General features: G+C 30.5%; 1 protein-coding gene across 2 annotated transcripts in view; it reads left to right on the plus strand.

Annotated features, from left to right (window-relative positions):
• Positions 1–35: 35 nt before the first annotated feature.
• MMUT (methylmalonyl-CoA mutase) overlaps positions 36–22,864 on the plus strand; it is a 35,987-nt gene continuing 13,158 nt past the window's right edge. For both annotated transcript variants that reach the window (XR_004233678.1, XM_003769140.4), the window contains exons 1-7: positions 36–220; positions 2,485–2,898; positions 5,443–5,810; positions 9,706–9,863; positions 11,542–11,713; positions 15,507–15,755; positions 18,432–18,543. Coding sequence is in view for 1 of the 2 variants with exons in the window: in XM_003769140.4 (XP_003769188.1) it covers positions 2,514–2,898; positions 5,443–5,810; positions 9,706–9,863; positions 11,542–11,713; positions 15,507–15,755; positions 18,432–18,543 (1,444 nt within the window). In the remaining variant the exon portion in view is untranslated. The remainder of the gene's footprint in view (positions 221–2,484; positions 2,899–5,442; positions 5,811–9,705; positions 9,864–11,541; positions 11,714–15,506; positions 15,756–18,431; positions 18,544–22,864) is intronic.

Here is a 22,864-nt window from a genome sequence, read left to right on the forward strand (position 1 = left end):
GGCCTCCTCCCCCTGCACGCCCCGTTTTAGCCAGCCCACTTTCTTCCCGCGCACGCGCGGAGAGTATTTTCTAAGCTTGCACCTGTGTTGTCCTTGGTCCTAGGGCCGAGGGGATTAAGAGGTGGTCTAGCCTGGTTCCTTCTGGGTTTAGGGAAAAGGTTAGGTGTTTCACCCCAACTCCACTCGGGGAAAGGCCAAAAAGGCCCATAAATAGGTACCGGTAAGTAAATACACGCCCATCTTGACTGTCTTTTCCCTTTTTCCCATGGCTCCCCTTTTTTACCCTTCCCCCATCCTCGCCGCCCACCTCTCCTTCTCTGCTCCCTCGCTCTCGATTTTCACCCCCTCCACTTTTATTTCCCCTTCCCTTTTCTCCTCTCTCGCCTTGAGTGTCTTCTCTTTTCATACACCAGGCCTCTTACAATGGGAAGTCCTGGCAAATTCGTTCTTCCTGGGATGCTGAGAAGACGAGGTTCATGCACCCTGAACTTGACTATAGCATACTATGTTTTATCTAACTCTTTAATCCCCCGCCATCTCATCAAGGGGACTTAATGCCATATCAGCTGTCCCCAGTATGCCACAGAGAAGTTTCTGTGAGTGCTGTTTGTTAAAGGTGATCCCCAAAGACAATATTACTTCCTGTGTGTAGGGCATCCTCGTAAAATTAACTCGTGATCTTCCCTAAGGCTGAACCAATTATTGCATTATAGACAAATTTGAATTATTTAGCAGATTTTATTTTTCATGTGCCCTTTTGGGAGATAGTGAAATTTCAAAATAATGTTTTTAATGCATAAATTAGAAAAACAGGATTACCAAAAAAAAAAAAAATTACATTAAAATACTCATCAAAAATTTAAAAAGCTATAGTAATAACTAAGTTTATAGGATTCCTGGTTTAGAACCACTTATATGTAGAGAGAACAATAGCACAATCCCAAACAATAAATAAAAAACATAATATTCATATTTAGTCTTTGAAATAAATTTTCTACAGCACAGTTTACATGCCTTAAAAATAGTTATTTGCCTCAAAAACTTGATGTGTGACAGAGCAAAGGTAGTATGGGATTAGTTTTTGCTGTGGATGATTAATGTGTGGATAATCATAAATTGATTTGTAGTTCATAGAACTAGCTGGTTATATTTTTTGCTTTTCTGTGCAGCTCTTTTGGCTTTATGTTAGAACTGCTTGTGATTTCTTAACCCTTAATAACTCGAATTATATTGGTTTGTATTTTCCTTAATTGTTCCTTGAAACCTTTCTTCCCATCCATGTCTGAAATAAAGCATTACAGATTTATCACATGAAAAATTGTTGAAATGCCCTAACATGAAAACTGACTCCTCAACTTCCTGACTAGTTTTTCCTCAAGAAAGATCTTAAGTATAGACTAATAAAATATGTATGCCTTTTTTTTTATTCTTTGTGACAATACAAACTGTTCTTAAACAGTTTTCAGAATAACTTCTAATATCACACTGAAGATTTTATTTTCAAACTTTTTAATCTTTATTTTCTTATTTATAAAACTACAAAATAGAGACTTAGAGTTTTGGAAAAGATACAAAGATGGAAAAGCTTTTTAGGTACAGCTCTGACACAGATAAAAGTACTAGGCTTACAGTTGGGTAGACAAGAATTCAAATTCTATTTCAGATACTTAGTGAGTGAGCATGGTCAAGTTGCTAACTTCTGTCTACCTCAGTTTCCTCATCTTTGGGGATAATAACATCTTCTTATATAGATTAGATGAATTACTCAAAAATATAACTATAGAAAAGGTATTTACTTAGAATGTAACATCAAATTAATCTGCTGCTTTGGAGTTTAGAATCTACAATAGATAAAATGGGAAGAAAAGATAAAGTAATAAGGATAATGAACAAATAAGTAAGGGGCAATAGTAGATTTACAATAAAAATATTGTATAATCATAAGATTTTAAATCTGGAAGGAACCTTGAAGGAAATTATTTCAAAGAAGAAGAAAAAGTATTCAGAGAGGATAAGTCACTTTGTTAGGGGCCCATTGATAAGGCTGACCAACCTAGAATTCAAAACCTTGGGCTAATGGCTCCAAATCCAGTATCTCTTTCTTTAAGTCATTAATGTTATGGAGAATTGCATAACCAGGATCTGAACCATTTTCTGACATCAGATCCATTGGTCTTTCTTCTGTATGGCATTAGCACTAATGTGTTTCTAATTATATAAAAGGTCATGTTTAGAAGTAGAAAGATACAATACCTCCAGTCATTTTATTAAGAAAAAATTTGCAAGGAATCGTAAGAATAGTTCCTTGAACATTGATGCTTAATTAGGATATGGGAATAAAAATGAGAAAATCTTCAATTCCAGGGTGTAAAATGTGAAACAACTTTTACTGCATTTTCCTCTTCTACTTTTTTCACCAAATTCTCATGAAACTTTTATTCTTCCTTGAAGGTTTATTTGTAGCATTTTTCTTTCATTTCTCAGGCATCTCTTGTTGAGTGACTTCCACAGTCATGTTAAAGGCTAAAATTGGGCTTCTTTTGTTCCCTCCATACCACCTGAAACAACTAAAAGAGACTAAGTTTTTGAGGCATTCATGCCAACGCCTTCTTCATCAACAACTACCCCTACACCCAGAATGGGTTGCCTTAGCTAAAAAGCAATTGAAAGGCAAGAATCCAGAAGATTTGATATGGCACACTCCAGAAGGAATCTCCATAAAGCCCTTGTATTCCAGCAAAGATACCAAGGAACTACCTGAAGAATTACCAGGAATGAAACCATTTAGTCGTGGGCCATATCCCACCATGTATACTTTCAGACCATGGACCATCCGTCAATATGCAGGTTTCAGCACTGTGGAAGAAAGCAATAAATTCTATAAGGACAACATAAAGGGTAAATTGTTTTTGCCTCCTAATATTTAGCCAAAGAGAACAAATGGAAAAAGGCCTGGCTTTTAGGAGACTTAAGGAATGTATTTATAACTAGAGTCAGGGTAATTTTATATAGAATGATTATGTTCAAGCTTTAAAGGTTAAAAAAATGTTATTGAGTTGCTTCAGTCATGTCTCACTCTTCATGACCCATTTAGGATTTTCCAGAGATTCTAGAATAGTTTGCTTTTTCCTTCTCCAGTCTATTTTAGAGTTGGGGAACTGAGGCAAAAAGGATTAAATGACTTGTCCAGGTTCATACAACTAGTCTGTTAGATTTGAACTCACAAAGATGAGTCTTCCTGACTCCATGCATGATACTCTATTCACTATGCCACCTAATTGCCTATAATAAATAATAAAAAAATTGCTAATTTTATGAAATTTAACATGAAGGACATTAGATAGAATAGGAAGATAAAATATAAACAGAATGCAGCAACAATTACAACCTAAAGTACTATCTAGTACCATACTAAACAACTAAAGAATTTGTAGAAGTATTATTTTGTAGAGTTAGGAAAAAAAATACAAAATTCATCTGGAAAAAGAAAAAGATCAATAATATCAAGGGAATTAGTGGGAAAAAAAATTGGGAAAGAAGGTGACATTAGAACTATCAGATCTTAGACTATACTAGAAAAGTATAATCTTTTTTTTTTTTTTTGGCAATGATTTTTTAAAATAACTTTTTATCGACAGAACCCATGCCAGGGTAATTTTTTACATTATCCCTTGTACTCACTTCTGTTCAGATTTTTCCCCTCCTTCCCCCCATCCCCTCCCCCAGATGGCAAGCAGTCTCTATACATGTTAAATAGGTTACAGTAGATCTTGGATACAATATATGTGTGCAGAATCAAACAGTTCTCTTGTTGCTCAGGGAGAATAGGATTTAAAAGGTATAAATAACCCAGGAAGAAGAACAAAAATGTAGAAAGGTATAATCTTCAAAACAGTTTGGTATCAGATAAGAAATGGAGAGGTTGCCAAGTAGAACATATTGATATATAGACTATGCAGAAGCAATCGAACACAATATCTTAGTTTCTGATAAACCCAAAGTTCCCAGCTTCTTGGATTTGATCTCATTATTCAGCAAGAACTATTTGGAAAACTGTTGGAAAAAACTAGGTGTGGACAAACATTTTATGATATATGCCAACATAAGTTCAAAATAGGTGCATGATTTAGACATTAAGAGTGACATGATGAGCAAGTTAGTGGATCATAGAAAAAGTTACCTGTCAGATCTATGGATAGGATAAGATTCCCTGATCAGGAGAGACTGAAAGACTCATTGGAAGTAAAATGAGTAATTTTGATTGCGTGAATTTAAAAAGTATTTTTTTTTCTCCCCACAAACAAAACAAATGCACCAAAAATTAGAGGCAGGAAACTGGGGACATTTTTTTCCAACAAGGTTTTTCTGCTAAAGATCTCATTTTTAATATATATAAAGACTGTTAAATATAAATAAAATCCACCTCCCTTTTGATAGTCAAAAGATGTGGAAAAAATTGCTTTCAGAGGAAGAAATAAAATCTATTAATAGCCAAAAGAAAAAAATTTAGAATAATTAGAAAAATTAAAATTAAAACTAAGGGATCACTTCATATCCGTTAAGTTGGAATTATTGGAAAATCTATTAATAGCCAAAAGAAAAAAATTTAGAATAATTAGAAAAATTAAAACTAAGGGATCATTTCATATCCATTAAGTTGGAATTATTGGATAGAAATTGATATGTTGAAGGGGATGTGAGAAAACAGTCCTTTTTTTAATTCTGGACATCAATTTGGAAGTATGCTGAAAAAATTAAACTGTGCATACCTTTTGACCAAGGGATATTGTAATAAATGTATACACTAAAGAGAGTAGATCCACATTTAAGATAAAGCCCAGTATTAACATTATTGACCTAGTATTGTGCATTAAGTTAAAATTACTAGTTTAGCAAATTTGATTAGTTTCCCTTGGTCATTTTGATTCTTTTCTTGGTTACAGTAAATTATAAGCATTGACAACTGGTAAGAAGAAAACTACAGAGAGTCATTAACTAAAAAAGCATAATAGTTTGGAGACACTTTATATAGTGACAGATCTTAACATGGTAATTTAAATTTGCAGGGATTATCTTGAGTCCTGAAAGTGAATTTACATTCAATATACTCTAATAGGTCAAAAAAAACCAATTGTGTTATCCAAAAAATTCACTTATGTGGGACATCTTATTTTGTGATAATATTGAATAAATAAAATGTTGCACTGGAATTATTAATTCTGTTGTGTCATAATGAAGTAGGCCTACTGTCTTAGAAAATGAGATGAATTTAACTTATTTTGATTTTCATAAATGTTAAAATAATCTATAAGATGCAATATGCAAGCTTCTATTAGGCTAATCAGTTAATTCCCTGTAATAGGATAGAAATAAATTTTCATTTTAAACCAGCCCTCTCTGATTCTAATATCTTTTTTTTTTTTTTTTTTTTAATTCACATAGCTGGTCAGCAGGGATTATCAGTTGCTTTTGATCTTGCAACCCATCGGGGATATGATTCAGATAACCCACGAGTCTGTGGAGATGTTGGAATGGCTGGAGTTGCCATTGACACTGTGGAAGACACCAAAATTCTTTTTGATGGAATTCCTTTAGAAAAAATGTCAGTTTCCATGACAATGAATGGAGCAGTTATCCCAATTCTCGCAACTTTCATTGTAACTGGGGAAGAACAAGGAGTACCTCAAGAAAAACTAACTGGTACAATACAGAATGACATATTAAAGGAGTTCATGGTCAGAAATACTTACATTTTTCCTCCAGAGCCATCCATGAGGATAATTGCAGACATCTTTCAATATACAGCAAAGGTATCTTTTGTTTTGCTTTATTTAGGAAAATTTATACGTATATCCATGTAGGTGGTTTTTTACATTTATAAGTAGATAATTTAGTAATTGATCATTTATATATAGTAGTCACTTAAAAATAATTTCCTTCATTGTTGCCTTACTAAATTCTTTTCTTTTGAAAAAATTCAAAATATAAAAATATAATTTGTATGCTTCTCAAGGACATATTGATTTTATTAAGACAAAATGTTATATTAAGTAGTTACAAAAAATTTAGAAAGTATTTGATATAGGTAAACCATATTTAGATAATTTTTTCTCCTAAGCAGTTGTCATTTAAAATTTATTTCTTCAGTTATCAGAATTGCCATATCTAGATTTTCTGAAATTTAAAACTTAAAACTCCTGAACCAATAGACACTTAGCAATGTGTGTGTGTATGTTTATCCTACATTTCTCCAAACAGATTTCTACTTTCTTGAGTTCAGAGACAATATTTTAATTTCAACTCTCACATTGAAAGCTTTAACATGAAAACATAGCATATTATGTATCAGTAGATCTTGGTAACTGAAAATTTGAGCTTTGATTCCATAGAATCAGTATTAAATTCTGTTGTAATCTTTTGAGAAAGTGGATATTTTATACAAATAAATCATATTGAAAATGAATAAATTTCTTGAACTAGTAGAAAGTCATTGGCAGAGTCAAGATGGATGTCATACAATGTGACAAGGGAATGTTATTTTGTAGAGAGAGTTTCAGATGAATAGTTTAAGGTTATAACATAGATTGTAAAATGTTGAGAAATGATAGAAAAGGATATGGAGATAAGAGTAGAAAGCTTTTTCTCCATGTTTGGTTGATGAAATTGAAGAGAGCTCAATAGCTTGATCTTGTATACTACGAAAAACATATATGATTCATTCAGTAATTCAAAAGCGTATGTTCTGTTAGACCCTGAAATTTAAAACCAAAAATGAGCTAATCCCTATTTTCAAAGAGTTTACATTCATATTTGGGGAAAAATGCACAAAAATTTTCAAGTGTGAATGCAAAGTAATTTCTGGGAGGAGAATAAGTTATTATTGTTCCTTCATTTTCAATTATGTCCAAATGTATGTGACCTCATTTGGAGTTTTCTTGAAAAAGATACAGGAGTGCTTTGCCATTTCCTTATGAAGACAATACTAAGGAGAAATAATCTTATAGGAAATATTTGAGATTTGAAGATCATGATTCTGTGAGGCAAAGTTGAATACAAAGATATATTACAATCCACACTTAACACTGTATACCAAGATAAGATCAAAATGGGTCCATGATTTAGGCATAAAGAACGAGATTATAAATAAATTAGAGGAACATAGGATAGTTTATCTCTCAGACCTGTGGAGGAGGAAGAAATTTGTGACCAAAGATGAACTAGAGACCATTATTGACCACAAAATAGAAAATTTTAATTACATCAAATTAAAAAGCTTTTGTACAAACAAAACTAATGCAAACAAGATTAGAAGGGAAGCAACAAACTGGGAAAACATCTTCACAGTTACAGGTTCTGATAAAGGCCTCATTTCCAAAATATATAGAGAATTGACTCTAATTTATAAGAAACCAAGCCATTCTCCAATCAATAAATGGTCAAAGAATATGAACAGACAATTTTCAGATGAAGAAATTGAAACTATTACCAATCATATGAAAGAGTGTTCCAAATCACTATTAATCAGAGAAATGCAAATTAAGACAATTCTGAGATACCACTACACACCTGTCAGATTGGCTAAAATGATAGTCAAAAATAATGATGATTGTTGGAGGGGATGCGGGAAAACTGGGACACTGATACATTGTTGGTGGAGTTGTGAACGAATCCAACCATTCTGGAGAATGTTATGAAACTGTGCATACTTTTTGACCCAGCAGTATTACTTTTTTTTTTTTTTTAATAGCCTTTTATTTACAGGATATATACATGGGTAACTTTACAGGATTAACAATTGCCAAACCTCTTGTTCCAATTTTTCACCTCTTACCCCCCCCCCTCCCCTAGATGGCAGGATGACCAGTAGATGTTAAATATATTAAAATATAACTTAGATACACAATAAGTATACATGACCAAAACATTATTTTGCTGTACAAAAGAATCAGACTCTGAATTATTGTACAAGCTTGTGAAGGAAATCAAAATGCATGTGTGCATAAATATAGGGATTAGAATTCAATGTAATGGTTTTAGTCTCTCCCAGAGTTCTTTTTCTGGGCATAGCTAGTTCAGTTCATTACTGCTCCATTAGAAATGATTTGGTTGATCGTTGCTGAGGATGGCCTGATCCATCAGAACTGGTCATCATCTAGTATTGTTGTTGAAGTATATAATGATCTCCTGGTCCTGCTCATTTCACTCAGCATCAGTTCGTGTAAGTCTCTCCAGGCCTTTCTGAAATCATCCTGTTGGTCATTTCTTACAGAACTTTTGTTCTTACAGAACAAAAAGGGCTGCCACAAACATTCGTGCACATACAGGTCCCTTTCCCTTCTTTATAATCTCTTTGGGATATAATCCCAGTAGTAACAACCCAGCAATATTACTACTGGGCTTATACCAAGGGAGATATAAGAAAGGAAAAGGTTTTTAATCTCAAAATATTGAGCCAATAAATGACTAGAAACTGGAAAATGAATGGATGCCCATCAATTGGAGAATTGCTGGGTAAATTGTGGTATATGAATGTTATGGAATATTATTGTTCTGTAAGAAATGATCAGTAGGATGAATACAGAAAAGCTTGGAAAGACTTACATGAACTGATGCTGAGTGAATGAGCAGAACCAGGAGATCATTATATACTTCAACAATGATATGAAGATGTATTCTGATGGAAGTGGATTTCTTTGATAAAGAAGATCTAACAGTTTCAATTGATCAATAATGGACGAAGCAGCTACACCAAAAAAGAACACTGGGAAATAATTAAACTGTTTGCATTTTTGTTCTTCTTCCCAGGTTATTTTTACCTTCTGAATCCAGTTCTCCCTGTGCAACAAGAGAACTGTTTGGTTCTGCACACATATATTGTATCTAGGATATACTGACATATTCAACATATATAGGACTGCTTGCCATCTAGGGGGGGTGGAGGGAGAGAGCAGAAAAATCGGAACAGAAGTGAGTGCAAGGGATAATGTTGTAAAAAAATTACCCTGGCATGGGTTCTGTCAATAAAAAGTTATTATAATAAAAAAAAAAAAGGAAATAGGACAGGAATTGTGAACTTACGGCTTATAAAAGCATAGACATATGCACTGAAACAGCCATATAGAGAAGTCGTATGAAGAGGAGATAGAAGCAGGCATAGATCACTGGGCTTTATTTAAGTCAGGAAGACTCAATTTCATGAATTTGAATCTGGCCTCACACTGGCAGGTCATTTAACCCTGTTTGCCTCATTTATAAAATGGTCTGGAGAAGGAAATGACAGACAACTTCACTATCTACAAAGAAAACCCCAAATCAGATCACCAAGAGTTGCTTGAGTTGAAAACTTGAGAAAGAGTGATGAGTTCAGAATAACTAAGGTTGCAAACTATGGTGCTGAATAAAATACTTCATAAAAACAGAGAAGTTAAGAGGAGGGGCAAAATGATAGCATATGACTACGGTTTTTGTCGCTTTCCTTTTTCCTCCTCTATTCATTCCAACTTGTTAATGTGTCTCTTCAAATTGAACCTAATATGAATAATATATAGTGCAGTGATAGTATTACTTTTTTTTTTCTGGCACTGTCCTATGAATGCAACTTAAGCTCAGATTAAATGTTAATTCATTCAACTTAATATTATATTGCTTTTTTGACAGTTACTTCATTTGAAAAATTAATTTTTGATTTTTAATTTCTTTTTGTAGCATATGCCCAAGTTTAATTCAATTTCTATTAGTGGATACCATATGCAAGAGGCAGGAGCTGATGCCATTCTGGAATTAGCATATACTATAGCTGATGGTTTAGAATACTGCAGAACTGGCCTCCAAGCTGGCCTTAGCATTGATGAATTTGCACCAAGGTGAGTAAAACTATATGAGATCTATCCAGCATTTGTAAAATGACTGAAAATTTCTTTAAAAGTAATAGAGAATATATTAGCATTTAGCAAAATAAATGGTGAATTAAATATGTATAAACCTCACAACTAGATTGTTTTCTCTTCTTAGTGATAACAAGGAAATTGAAATAATGAAATTTGGAATTTGAAAATTTGGAATAAAATTTTAATTTGAGTTGCCTATCATTTATATTGAAATATTAATTAAAAGAAAATTAAAATCCAAACTTATGCATGAGAACAATTATATTTTAAGAAGTTATCATTTTAGAACTTTCAATTCCATAAAAACATTAATAATTTAAAATAAAATAGAATATTGGAAGCAAATTTACTTCCCTTTTTAAAAAAGCTAATATTTTTATTTAACTACAAAAGTGTTATTTTATGTACATATAATGTGTTAAATGTGAAAACAATAATAGCAATAGTGACTCATCCTTGGAGCATTTCTATTTGAAGCTGATTGAAAAAGATACAATAATATACAAAATATATGTAACAATATTGAATAAAAGTCTATGTTAGTTTATAATGTATTCTACAAGGAACAGTTAAGGATTTATTTTATTGCATTAATATTTCTGTCTTATTTAAGTGTATCTTAATAATATTGCATACATTTTAAAGATATTATATTATCTAGATATTGTTGTCTTTCTACTTTCTGAATCACTAAGTCAGAGTATTAGCATAGAGCTGGAGAAAGAGTTTTGAACTTGAAGTCAGCAAAGACCTAGATTCAAATACTACCTTTGCACATGCTGGTTGTGTGCCCTTGATATCTAATCACCAGTTTTTAGGATTGTAAATTGTATAACGAGCAGAAAGAGCAGATCTGTGTATTGTCAAAGGAATATTATTTTTTGGGGAATTCCCTACAGAAATTAAATTGTAGATCTGGCACAAAAATAAATATTATTATTAAAAGCTGGTGCTTTGTAGCACTCTAAAGCTTTCACAGTGTTTTATAGACATTGGGTCATTTAGCAAATTTACTTTCCATCATTCGTTTTTATTTTTGCATTTCTTAATGTATAATTGACTTGTGAATGCCATTTTGTATGTATAGTTTTTGTAGGATCATTGCACTTGGTTGAAAGACATTTCAAAAAATACAATCTTATAAGTTAGTGAAATGTTATAAAAATACATTGGTATTTATATTTAGTTTTGTATGATATGAAATAAGTTAATGGTAAATTGAAGTCAAATAATGCAGATTTATTAAGAAAACAAATTGTTGTCCAAGAATACTACCAAAGTTTTTTAAACTTTATTTATACCTCTTGTTATGTATTATCTGTTAAATGAACTAAAAAGTTACAATTGTCAAATTTTTGTAAGATGAATTATACTTTAGTTGTATGAGAAAATTTTATTATTTAACAAAATTTTATTATAAAGAGATGACTTTTATAATGCTAATAACTTTTTAAAAATATGTATAACATTTTCAGATATTGGGCTTACAATAAGTCAAATTCTCTTTTCTTGGTTTTATTTCATATTAATCTGAAATTTAAAAAATAAATATTGTTTTTATTATTTGAATATTCTGATACATGTAAAATAACTTTTTTTTTCATTTTGTCTCATCCTATATAAGTAAATTTTAATTTATTTGTTATTTTTGCAGATTATCTTTCTTCTGGGGAATTGGAATGAATTTTTATATGGAAATAGCAAAAATGAGAGCTGGGAGACGACTCTGGGCACACTTAGTAGAGAAAATGTTTAAACCCAAAAACTCTAAATCTCTTCTTCTGCGAGCACATTGTCAGACATCAGGCTGGTCACTTACTGAACAGGTTATATATTTTTAAATTTTATTTTTAAAATCTTTTACTATTTATCATATTAATAAAAACTCAGGATATTCTTAGTAATTCATCTGTCACCTAAAAATATAACTTATTTTCTCTTAAAAATCAATTTTTCAACTTGCCTTTAACTTTTAAAATAACTTTCATGCTTATTTGGAGGTTAATAATTTGTTGGCTTTCTAGTTATTTTAAATGCAACTTCTAGATTCTAGTCTCTTCTTCATATAAATATTCATATATATATATATATACATTTCCATCTGAAATTGCTTCATTCCATATATTACAGCATATTGTCTCATTAATTTCAGTATATTTTTTATTTTGTTTTTATTTTTATTCCTTAACTTGCTTATTATTTAAAATGCTTTTTTCTCCCATCTTTTATTTATTTTTTCTTTGTTTGTTATAATTTTTATTATTATGGTATGGTATATGAAGAATGTGTCCAGCACCATTTCTACTTTCTTTTATGAGTTCTTTATGTTATAGTACATAATCATTTTAAAAATAAATCCTATAGGCTCTGGGACTTAATTCAATAACATTCTTATTCATAAGGTTCCTTAAGTCTAACAGATCTAGTTTTCCTATTGTGTTCAGGTTTGTAATTTGTTCTAGTTTGTTTTTTTTCTATTGAGGAATTGTGTAACATTAAGGTTTTGTAAAATTAATGTCTTATCATTTAGGTGTTTGCTTATATATTTTTTTAAATTTCAGGATTTTTTCAAAAATTTTGTTGGATATGCCGTTTGATACATCCATGTGCATGTGTGTGTTTTTTGAGTGTGAAAACAAATTTGCTTTTTAACTATATTCATGATTTCATCAAAGTATATTGTGAAGAGTTTCCCTTTCTAAAGCATGTGTTGGCACCATCTCTGCCACAGATAGTCTTAAAAACTTTCCTGGAGCACTTAAGTAATTTGTCAGACACCATGCTAAGTTGAGGATTTTGTATTTTATCTGAACATCAATACACAGCCATTGAAAAGGTGTTTTTTTTTAATTTTTTGAATAGGAAGTAATATTAGTCAAATCTTTTGTCAGTATTTGTCAGGAGGCTATTGCAGTTATCTAGAGAAAGGTGAGGTGGCTAATCCAGGCTCCTCACTATGAATATTTGAATGAAAGGTATATTGTAGGGGTAAAATTGATGACTGTGACTGAATGGATAGAAGTATTGAAAAGACAATCAAGAATTGGGAGTGACACTGGATGGTGAATCTGGGTAATTGGAAGAATAGTAATATTCTTAGTAAAAATAGGAAAGTTTATATAAGCAATGGGTTTAGAAAAATTATCAGTTCTATTTTGGATGTGTTGAATTTGAGATGCCAACAGAAATGGCTAGTAGGATCTTGGTAATATGGGAATGGAATTCAGGAGTATAATTACAGTTATATGTAGTTTTGGGAGTTGGTATAGAAGTAAGTCCTGGGGCATGCAGTGCAATGAATCTATGGTATTTAAATATTTTATAAACTAGTAAGATATTTAGTGTACCATATTTTAATACATGAATGCAAGTATGTATCCTTAAGTATAAAATTTAGATATGTAAAATTAAATTCAAGATGATTAAACATTCTTTGAACATGACAATAGGATTGTATATCACCAAGTTAAAAATAGATTGTGAGTAACATATTTTGCCCATTTAGGGAACATAAAAGTCAGAAATCTAATACACATATATGTACTCATAATGTGTATGTAATCTAGAAACATTAGTCATTAGTTGTATAATTAGTTTATGTATTTATCTAATTTTTCCTGCTGTGATTGAGTATGCATTTTGCAGATATGGGATATATTCTAAGTACTTCATAGAGTATAATTTGAATATTTTTATGGTACCTATAAGGCTTTACATTTTGTTGTTGTTTACTTGTGTCTGACTCTTTGTGGATCCCGATTTGGGATTTTCTTGGCAAAAATACTTGGAATGGTTTGCAATTTCTTTCTCTAGCTCTTTTTTAACAGATGAAGAGTTGAGATGAATAGGGTTAAATGACTTATCCAAAAGTCAAACAGCTAGTAAGTGTCTGAGGCCACACTTGAACCCAGAAAGATGTGTCTTCCTTAGTCCTAGTATTTTCACTAGAGCCATCTAACTACCCAAGACCTGATATTAAAAAACCTCAAATACTTCATTAATTTCTAATAAAAAACATTGTCTACATAGTATAGTATTTTACAGTTTCCAGAGGACTTTTTAAAATATATCATGTCATTTGAGCCTCACAAAGGTAAATTCTAGGGAAATGGGTAATTGATCTTCTAGATTGTTTGCTTTTCCAAAAGCAAACAAAAGTTTGCCAGGTCAGGAAAAATAAAACAAAACAGAACTTTTGTTCTAGAATATTATTTAACTTTTATTTTTTAAAAAACTCTTTATCTTTTATCAAGCATTCAGTATTACATTTTGTCACTTCAAGAATGAAATGTGCTCTCTCTTGTGGTTGGCAGCAATAAATTGGCCACATTTTTGGTGATTCACCTTGAATGTTGAAATAATGTGTCACTAATATAAAATTATGATCAAGAAATATTAAACTAAATATAACCTAATTATATCAAGGATTCAAAATTCATCACTGAAAATTATCTAAACTATTATCATATATTGTTCAACAAGCAATTTTTTAAAATTACATAAATTGGAACAATTTAGGGACTTTTAACTTTTAGGCTAATTGATTTACATTTAGTATATTTAAATAGGTTTTTTTTTTTACCCTGTTGAACTTTTCTTCTCTGTATGCTTTTCAAATTATATGATATAGATAGAGATATGCTAGAGCTAGAGTCTATTTTTTATTTTTTTTTAATTTTCAATATAATTTTATTTTCCAAATACATGTAAAGATAGTTTTCAACAGTTGTTTTTGCAAGACTTTGTGTTCCAAATTTTTCTCATTCCTTTCCTTATCTTTCCCCTCCCCAAGACAGCAAATTTTCTGATATAGGTTAAATATATGCAATTAAGACTTGAGTTTAAATTCAGCTTCTGACACATCCTAGGTTTGTGATCCTGAGAAAGTCATTTATGTTATCTGCCCCATTTTCTCCACCTGTAGAATAGGAAATAAATAGAAAAAAATAGTAAAAAAATGAAATAATAGTAAGTCTCTTCCAGGATTGTTATGAATATAAACAAATAGTAATTTGTAAAATATCTTATGAACTTTAAAGTGCTATTTAAATGCTAGCTTTATTTGCTTAAATGATGGAAGAAGAGGTTGGTAGACATTATCTTAATTTTTTAAAATCTGTATTAGGAGACAGTGCACTGAGTCCCATAAAAATTAGCCACTTCATTCATGTTTACACAATGAACTGGTAACAAAATCAGGACATTATCACTATTTTCTGTCCATCGATGTACAATTGTCTTCAATTTTATTTCATAAATATCAATTTGATGCTTGTTATGCATCTGTTGAAATGGGTGATAATATAAATAAGTTTTGAATAACCACAAGCATTTCTAAGATTTGTTATACAAATAAATATGATTAAAATATCTCTTTACAAACTAAATTTATGTTTATAGCATTATAGACAAAGGGACAAAATAATAAGTTAAGAGATATAGAGTGTTAATTATAATCCTGCTGTTTCTACAGATTAGTCTTTGAACTATAATTCACCTGGCATGTTTTGTTCTAAAAGTATAATCTGTGCAATATCTCATATCATATCACGGGTAACATATAAGCATGAAAGTAGTAAATGAAATAGCACATTGTTTAATGTTTTTTTATTTGTTTAGGATCCCTACAATAATATTATTCGTACTACAATAGAAGCAATGGCAGCAGTGTTTGGAGGGACCCAGTCCTTGCATACAAATTCATTCGATGAAGCCTTAGGTTTGCCAACAGTAAAAAGTGCTCGAATTGCCAGAAACACTCAGATCATAATTCAGGAAGAATCTGGGATTCCCAAAGTAGCTGATCCATGGGGAGGTTCATATATGATGGAATCTCTCACAAATGAAGTCTATAATGCTGCTTTGAAGGTAAATTTCTTCTTTTGGTTTTGTTACTTATAACAATTTTGAATATTTGAGATTTGAAGTCTTTAAATTTGATCATATATTTTTCTAAACTGAATATATATAAACTGAAATATAAAGTAGCAAAAATTTGTTAGAATTTCTAGTGACAGTATATATTACTTTATGCTTTTTTACTTAACTGATTCTTAAAATAATATTTCCTTAATTTTAATCAACTTGAGTTTTAGTATCTTCTAATATTGTATTTATTTGCATTTTCGTAATCATTGTCCTCTTATTTTTTTATTCCATTTTCTTTATCTTGAATTAGTTCATATAATATTTCAAAATCTATCTAAATTCTTCATATCCACCATTTCTTATGGTACAGTCATGTTTCATAGTATTCATATGCTACTATTTCAGCCATTCTCCAGAGTTTTATTGAGACACATAATTTATCTGTTGCATTGTTTGCTATCAATATTTTGGTATGCATATAGGACTTGACTTTTTATCATTATTTTCCTGGTGGCTGGATAAAAGGGTATTAATAATTTAATATTTCTTTTTATAAAATTTCCAGTTCTTTCAGTACTTTTAGATACTTTGTTTTTTCTTAATAGAGAATTTATGTATCTTCCTACAGCTCTTTCCTCCAGAAGAATTAGTCTTCTTATAACTCCTTCAGTGTTTAATTTTTCCAGTTTTTACCATCTATGCCAATGTAATGGGTATGAAATTATTCTCAGAGCCATTTAAATTTGAAATTATTTGATTATTACTTTGAATATTTTTACATCATTATTCTTTTGGGAAAATTTGTGCTTGTGTGTGTGTGTGTGTGTGTGTTCATGTGTGAAAACGATTTTCGTCATAAGGAAGACCAAAAAGCAAGCTAGATAAGCAGGATATTTTTGAAATTTAAGTTAATCTTAACTATATTCTTAAACAGCAAAGCAAAGCATATATATATATACTTGGGGTTTTAAATTATAATCCTTATCTGTTTTACTAATATGAAAATGCCCATTCTGTTTGATATGTAATTAGTTAAAATAATAAATAATTTTAAAAGAAAGAACCTTCATATACGTTAATTGTCATTTGGGAAATATGACTTTTAAAGATTAGTGTTAATTTTCTTTGGATTTTAAATATCAGACTTTTGTTATACATGTTTTATGTAAAAAAACTATAAATACACACACACACACACACACACATACACACTTATAATTTTTATCCCCATTTTTTTTCTTTCTCATTCTGGCTTCTATTCTTCTTATTTATGCATTGATTTTGTTCCAACAATAGTTTTTAATTTTGTAGAATCTAAATTGCCTAGTTTTTACTTTATTATCTCTCTTTATTGTCTAGTTATAAATTCTTTTCTTATCCACAGTTGTGAAATAACTTTCTATTTTCTTCTAATTTATTTATTTATTTTTTATATTTTAACATTTTACATTTAAATTATTTCTTTACTTGAAATTTATTTTTATATATTATTTAAAATCCTAGCCTGAGCCTATTTTCTAGCAAACTACTTTCTTTTTCTCCCGTTGTATTCATAGGTTTATTGAATAATAATTTACCATCAGTAATTATTAGTTTTAAAATCTGTGCCAAGATTTTTTTTTATACCCTGAAAATCTTATGAATTAGAAAGGAGCAAGAACTTTTTTTTTTTTTTTTTTTTTAGCTTTCTCCTAGTCTTTCTTATTCCTCACTAAATTCATAGATTAAAATTGACCAGAGCACACATCTTGAAGTGATGTTGAATGATCTTAAAATGGTAGGATCTGAGGTAGAAGGAATGAACACATTAGTGAGCTCCTTTTCTTAATTCATGAATCTATCATATACTTGCCAAATGGTCTCTTATCGTAGTGTACTAGAAGACCTTCATTATCAGGTAATACATTACATCCCAAGACTGCTTATTCCCTTTTTTTAAAAAGTAGTTCTAATTGTTAGGAGGTTCTCCTTATGCTGAGTCAAGTTTTACCTTTGCATATGATTTCTGGGGCAAAATATAATTTAAATTTGATATTTTATATTTTCCTGGATACTTTGCTATATTTTCTATTGACTAAAAACAATTCTTGAAGAATATTATAATAAATAATGTCTTTGAGCTGTTCAGGATTTCTTTTTGTAAAGTGGTTAAATATATTGCAGAATAAACTTTTTTTTAACATTTTAAACAATATTTGTATTTTAAACATTAAAAAGTTAAAAATTATTGATGTACTTATTTTAAAATTTAGCTAGTTATTTTCAAATATTCAAATATTAGTATGCCAGCAGCTAGCCCAGTTAAGTTGCACATAACATGTTCATAAGTATTTGTTAAAGGACATATTTTTATTTCTCTTTCTTTAAAATTATTAATTGGTTATAGCTCAGGTTTTTTCAGATAAAGAATTTTAAACTCCAATTTCAAGAATCAAGTTTCATATAACTTGATAATATATGCAAACTTTGGTAATTTGGCTAGTGTGCTCCAAATATGAGTGATTTAAAAAAATGATAACAAGTAACCTGTTACAAGAAATTATTAGGGCTGAAAATGTAAATGACATGGAGAAAATTACAAACAAAACAAAACTCAAAGTATTTCATGAATGGTTACTATAACATGATATTGTTCTTTGTTACTAAATGTTCTTAATTATGTTGCTGCCCTTTTAGCTTATTAATGAAATTGAAGAAATGGGTGGAATGGCCAAAGCTGTAGCTGAAGGAATCCCTAAACTTCGAATTGAAGAATGTGCTGCTCGGAGGCAAGCCAGGATAGATTCTGGTATGATGAAATAGAAAAATTTATATCTAGAGGCTTTTTTTTGTCCTCTAGAGAGAACATGTCTACTAGTTTTCAATTCTGATACAGGATCCTCTGTTCTTTGTACATTTCAGATCTGCCATTATAATTGCCTTTGTTATGCTTTACTTTTTTTTTTTGTTGTTGTTCTTGACATATTCTTTATGTTCAACTGAATCCTTCCTCAGAAGAAAGAAAAACAGTTAAGCAAAAATGATTGACAAAACTGGAGCTGGATTTGCCACAATGCTTCACCATTGTAGCAATGTCCTATAGAGGACAGTATATAGTTTTGTGAGGAAAGGGAAATGTGTTTCATCATTTGTTCTTTAGAACCAAGATTAATTATCTCAACCTGAATTTGGAATGCTTTTAGTATTCTTTTCATTTACATTATTTAGGCATCACATATATTGTTTCCATGCTTGTGGGTGAAAAATTCTGTACCTTGTGTTTTTAGCCAGTGTCTTATCAGTTACAATTTGTTAATACACAAATATTCTTGCTTTGAGGGAGTCAGAAATAGATTGTTTCAAGCTGCTTGAAATTCTCCTGAACATAAGTAATTATCTACTTATTTTTTGTAGTAACTGAGTTAAAAGACAAATTCCTAAAGCAAGAGAAAAGCAAAGTATGAAATTCAGATTTAGAAAACTTTGACTTACTAAATAGAAATGTTATTTTTATAGAAATATTCTCATGAAATTGTTTTCTTTTTAATTACTCATTTAAAAGTAGCTCTCTCAATCCAGTCAAAGAGAGAAAAAGAGTTCTCTGACTTTAAGCAAAAATATTTCTATTCTTTTGGTCAGATCCAAGGTAATCAGAAAGGTAGCTTTTCTTTCTATAGTTCTTTACAAACTAAAGCCCATTTCTTTTGATTATTTGGCATGTCATTGTGGTGGGAAGTCTCATTACCAGCAAAGGTTCACCCTTCTTGCTACCCTTCCTCTGCACAATTCCTAGCTTCAGTTGCCTCAGACATTAAAATTAAGGATGCTTGATTGAAAAAAAAAAAAACTCTTGGATGAGATGTTAGTCACTATTTCACTTTCTTTTTTTTGGAGAGATAGCAAATTACCAAGCTCTTACATTTTACTGAGTCTCTGTACCCTAAGGTGTATCAGACTTTACTAAATGTCTTTTCTCTAAGCCCTTTAGATTCTTGGCACTGTTATCCAACCTATGAAGTTGGTTCTAGACCCATGGGTCTTCCCATCTACCGAGAGCAAAACTATTACCTCTATTAACTTTCTATATACCAGAAGCTGAACTTTTTAAAAAAATGGGATACTTATCTGTCCTATTTAGAATGTGAACTCTTGAGATCAGTCTTGCTTTTTTTGTTTGTGTTCTATATACTTAATACAGTACTTGATTTATATCAAGAATTTAATGAATGTTTTTGTCTTTTAAATTTTAGATAAACTGTTATTGATTTTTTTTTTTACATCAGCAAAGTTTCCTTCCATTATCCCTTTGCTTGCCCTCTTACAGAACCAGACTGTAAAATAGCATTTTTCAAAGTTAAAAAAGAAAAAGTAGGGAGGGAAACTTCATTACAGGGAAAAATCATTATAATTGATTATATCAAAAAAGTCTGAAAATATGTATAATACTTTAACACATCCTACCTCTGCAAAGAGGTGAGTGGATAAATATTTTTAATTAGATAATTTAGTCAACAAAAGGACATTCATTATTACTTAATCTTATATTCAAGGAATTAGGCTCCTTCCCTACACATGATTAGATTTCATGCTAAAAATAATAAATAATAAAAATTTTTATATTTGATTTATTTGAGGCCAAAAATACTATATCAGGTATAATAAGAGTAGGACCATCTCTCTGTAAAATAATATTTCAATTTTGACATCCTTTGTAATGACATAAATTGACAATATTTTATCGTACATGTTGACAAAACAATTTGCATTGTTTTTGTATGATGAAGTAATTTAAGGGTTATATATTTAGAACTGCCAGGAACAGTACAGGTAACTTTGTGCCTTTATATTCTTCCATATGTCAAAAATGTCTTTTCTTCCTTTATTCCTTTTTGAATTTTTATCCTTCATGAAAAATCCAATTCAAATGCCCTTATCTCAACCTCAGTCAGTAATCACTATTCCTTTCATTCCTCATATAGCTTGTCATATAATAATGCATTACAGTTTCTCTGTTTCTAATCCTTTTCTAAATTGTTAGTTCATTATTGAAGGGATTATGTCTTATTTAAAATTCCTACTTTTTCTTTTGATGTTATGCATATAATAGTAAATGTTTGAGGAATTTGAATGAGGAAAGTGAATTAGAAAGATATTAATACTCTATGACTTATTCATTCTTTACACGAGTTGACTATCACTTAGTCACCAGACTTATTCAGCTTAGTGACTGAAAGTATCCAAGTAGAGAATAAAAGTTCTTATGATTTTTGAACATAAACTTGGCCAGACTTAAGGAGAAAATGGAGGATTATGCTATAGTCCATGGGGGTCACAAAGTGTCGGACACCACTGAACAACAAGAGGAAATTTAATGTCTTCTACTTTATTTGTATGTTAAATTTCTTTTGGTTTTGTTCTTTTATTTTTTCAAGAAAACTTGTATGAAATCCTGAAGTAAAGTATAAATAATTGTTTCTTTGAAGTAAATTCTAAATAATCATTAAGCTTTAGATCCTATAATATTAAACACTTTATATCACAATAAAAATAAAAATGTAACATACCTGAAATTTTCTTTTTTTTTTTTTTAATATTCAGAGCAAGTGTTTGTTTCTGTTGTTTTGTTTTGTTTTTTTTTTATTTTTATTTGCCAAAACTGATTATCAGTGGAGCTATTTAAAGCAGCATCAGATAGTGGACATAATATTGGAGCTAGAAAAAACTGGAGTCATGAAAACCTGGATATAGGCCTTCCCTCACATAGATTCTCATTGACTAAATAATCACAAGCTGCTCATTTAACTTTTCTAAGCCTTAATTTCTTCATTTTTCAAATGAGCTAAACGATCTACTTCACAGTTTTGTTGTGAAACTCACATAACATAAAATGAACTATTTGAAGACCTTAAAAGACTTTTAAAAATATCATGTGGTTTCTTATAAGTTTTAAAATAAATGTAACATTTAAAAAGGTCTGAAAGACATGGTTTCTGGATAATTTAATCATTTTATTAATAATGCCAACATTTTAATAAAAGTATGATCATTTGACCATCTCTCTTAGACCAAAAGACAATCATGGTGGTGGGCTCACAGTTTATATACCCTTAAAAGAATAGGTGGGAATCAACCCTGATTAATTAGCAATGAGAGAATGAATATTACAGAGAAGGGTTGAACTTGAACTTTGATTAAGTTAGCTTTTTCTTAAATTTACCTCAGTCTTGGGCAATATATTCAAAGAATTTATGCCCTATACATGCCTGAGAATATAGTGGTTACCCTATGTGGTGGTGGTGGGGTCTGAATAAGAAATTTAGGCCAGTCTCACTATCAGAAATGCCCTTTAAGAGCTTGAACTTTTAAAATCAGGACTTTAGGAAAAAATATGTGGGAGGAGGAGGGGGGAAAGGGAATCTCTGACTCTCCCTAAATCATTCATTATTAATAATCATTTCTCTCATAAACAAATTACTTATTTGCCCAAAATATTTTAATTTATCTTTTCTCATGCTTCTGTTATTTCCTTTACTATTGGGATGGAATAATTTAGGTAGGTTAATTACTCTAGTTACTAGGATTTTTTGTTTTGAGAAGACCAGTTCTAAGACTAGTAGTCTAAGACCGGTCCTAGAACTTGGACAACCAGTGTAGAATTGTTTATGGCCTCAGAAATAGGAACACACACCCATTTTTATGATGCTGTTATTGAGCCTTTTTAGTATTTAACAACATTTAAATCCTCCACAAAACACCCAAAATTCATTAAAATACATATTTCCCCTTCTTAACAGTGACTGAGCAGATGACTCGAGTTCAAATCTTATATCTGGCATTTATTATCTGCATCGCTTTCGACAAGTTATCCAATCTTCTTGAATTCCACCTTCCTTAATTTTTAAAATGAGAGGCTGAACTAGAATTCTTTTCCAGTACTAGATCTATTAAGCTTTGATTCTCATGCATTTATTTGAGAAAAAGGAAATATTATTGTGCCTTATTTTTGCTTTCTGATATTTTTAAAAGATAAATGTAATTTAATTTTTCCCCTTTTTACCTCTATTTTGAGTTTAGATTTTTGAAAGCTGTGATTTCTGTATTAATATTTAACTTCCAAAGGAAGCTTTCTG

The sequence above is a fragment of the Sarcophilus harrisii genome, chromosome 4, assembly GCF_902635505.1.
Source record: "Sarcophilus harrisii chromosome 4, mSarHar1.11, whole genome shotgun sequence".
Classification (NCBI taxonomy): domain Eukaryota; kingdom Metazoa; phylum Chordata; class Mammalia; order Dasyuromorphia; family Dasyuridae; genus Sarcophilus; species Sarcophilus harrisii.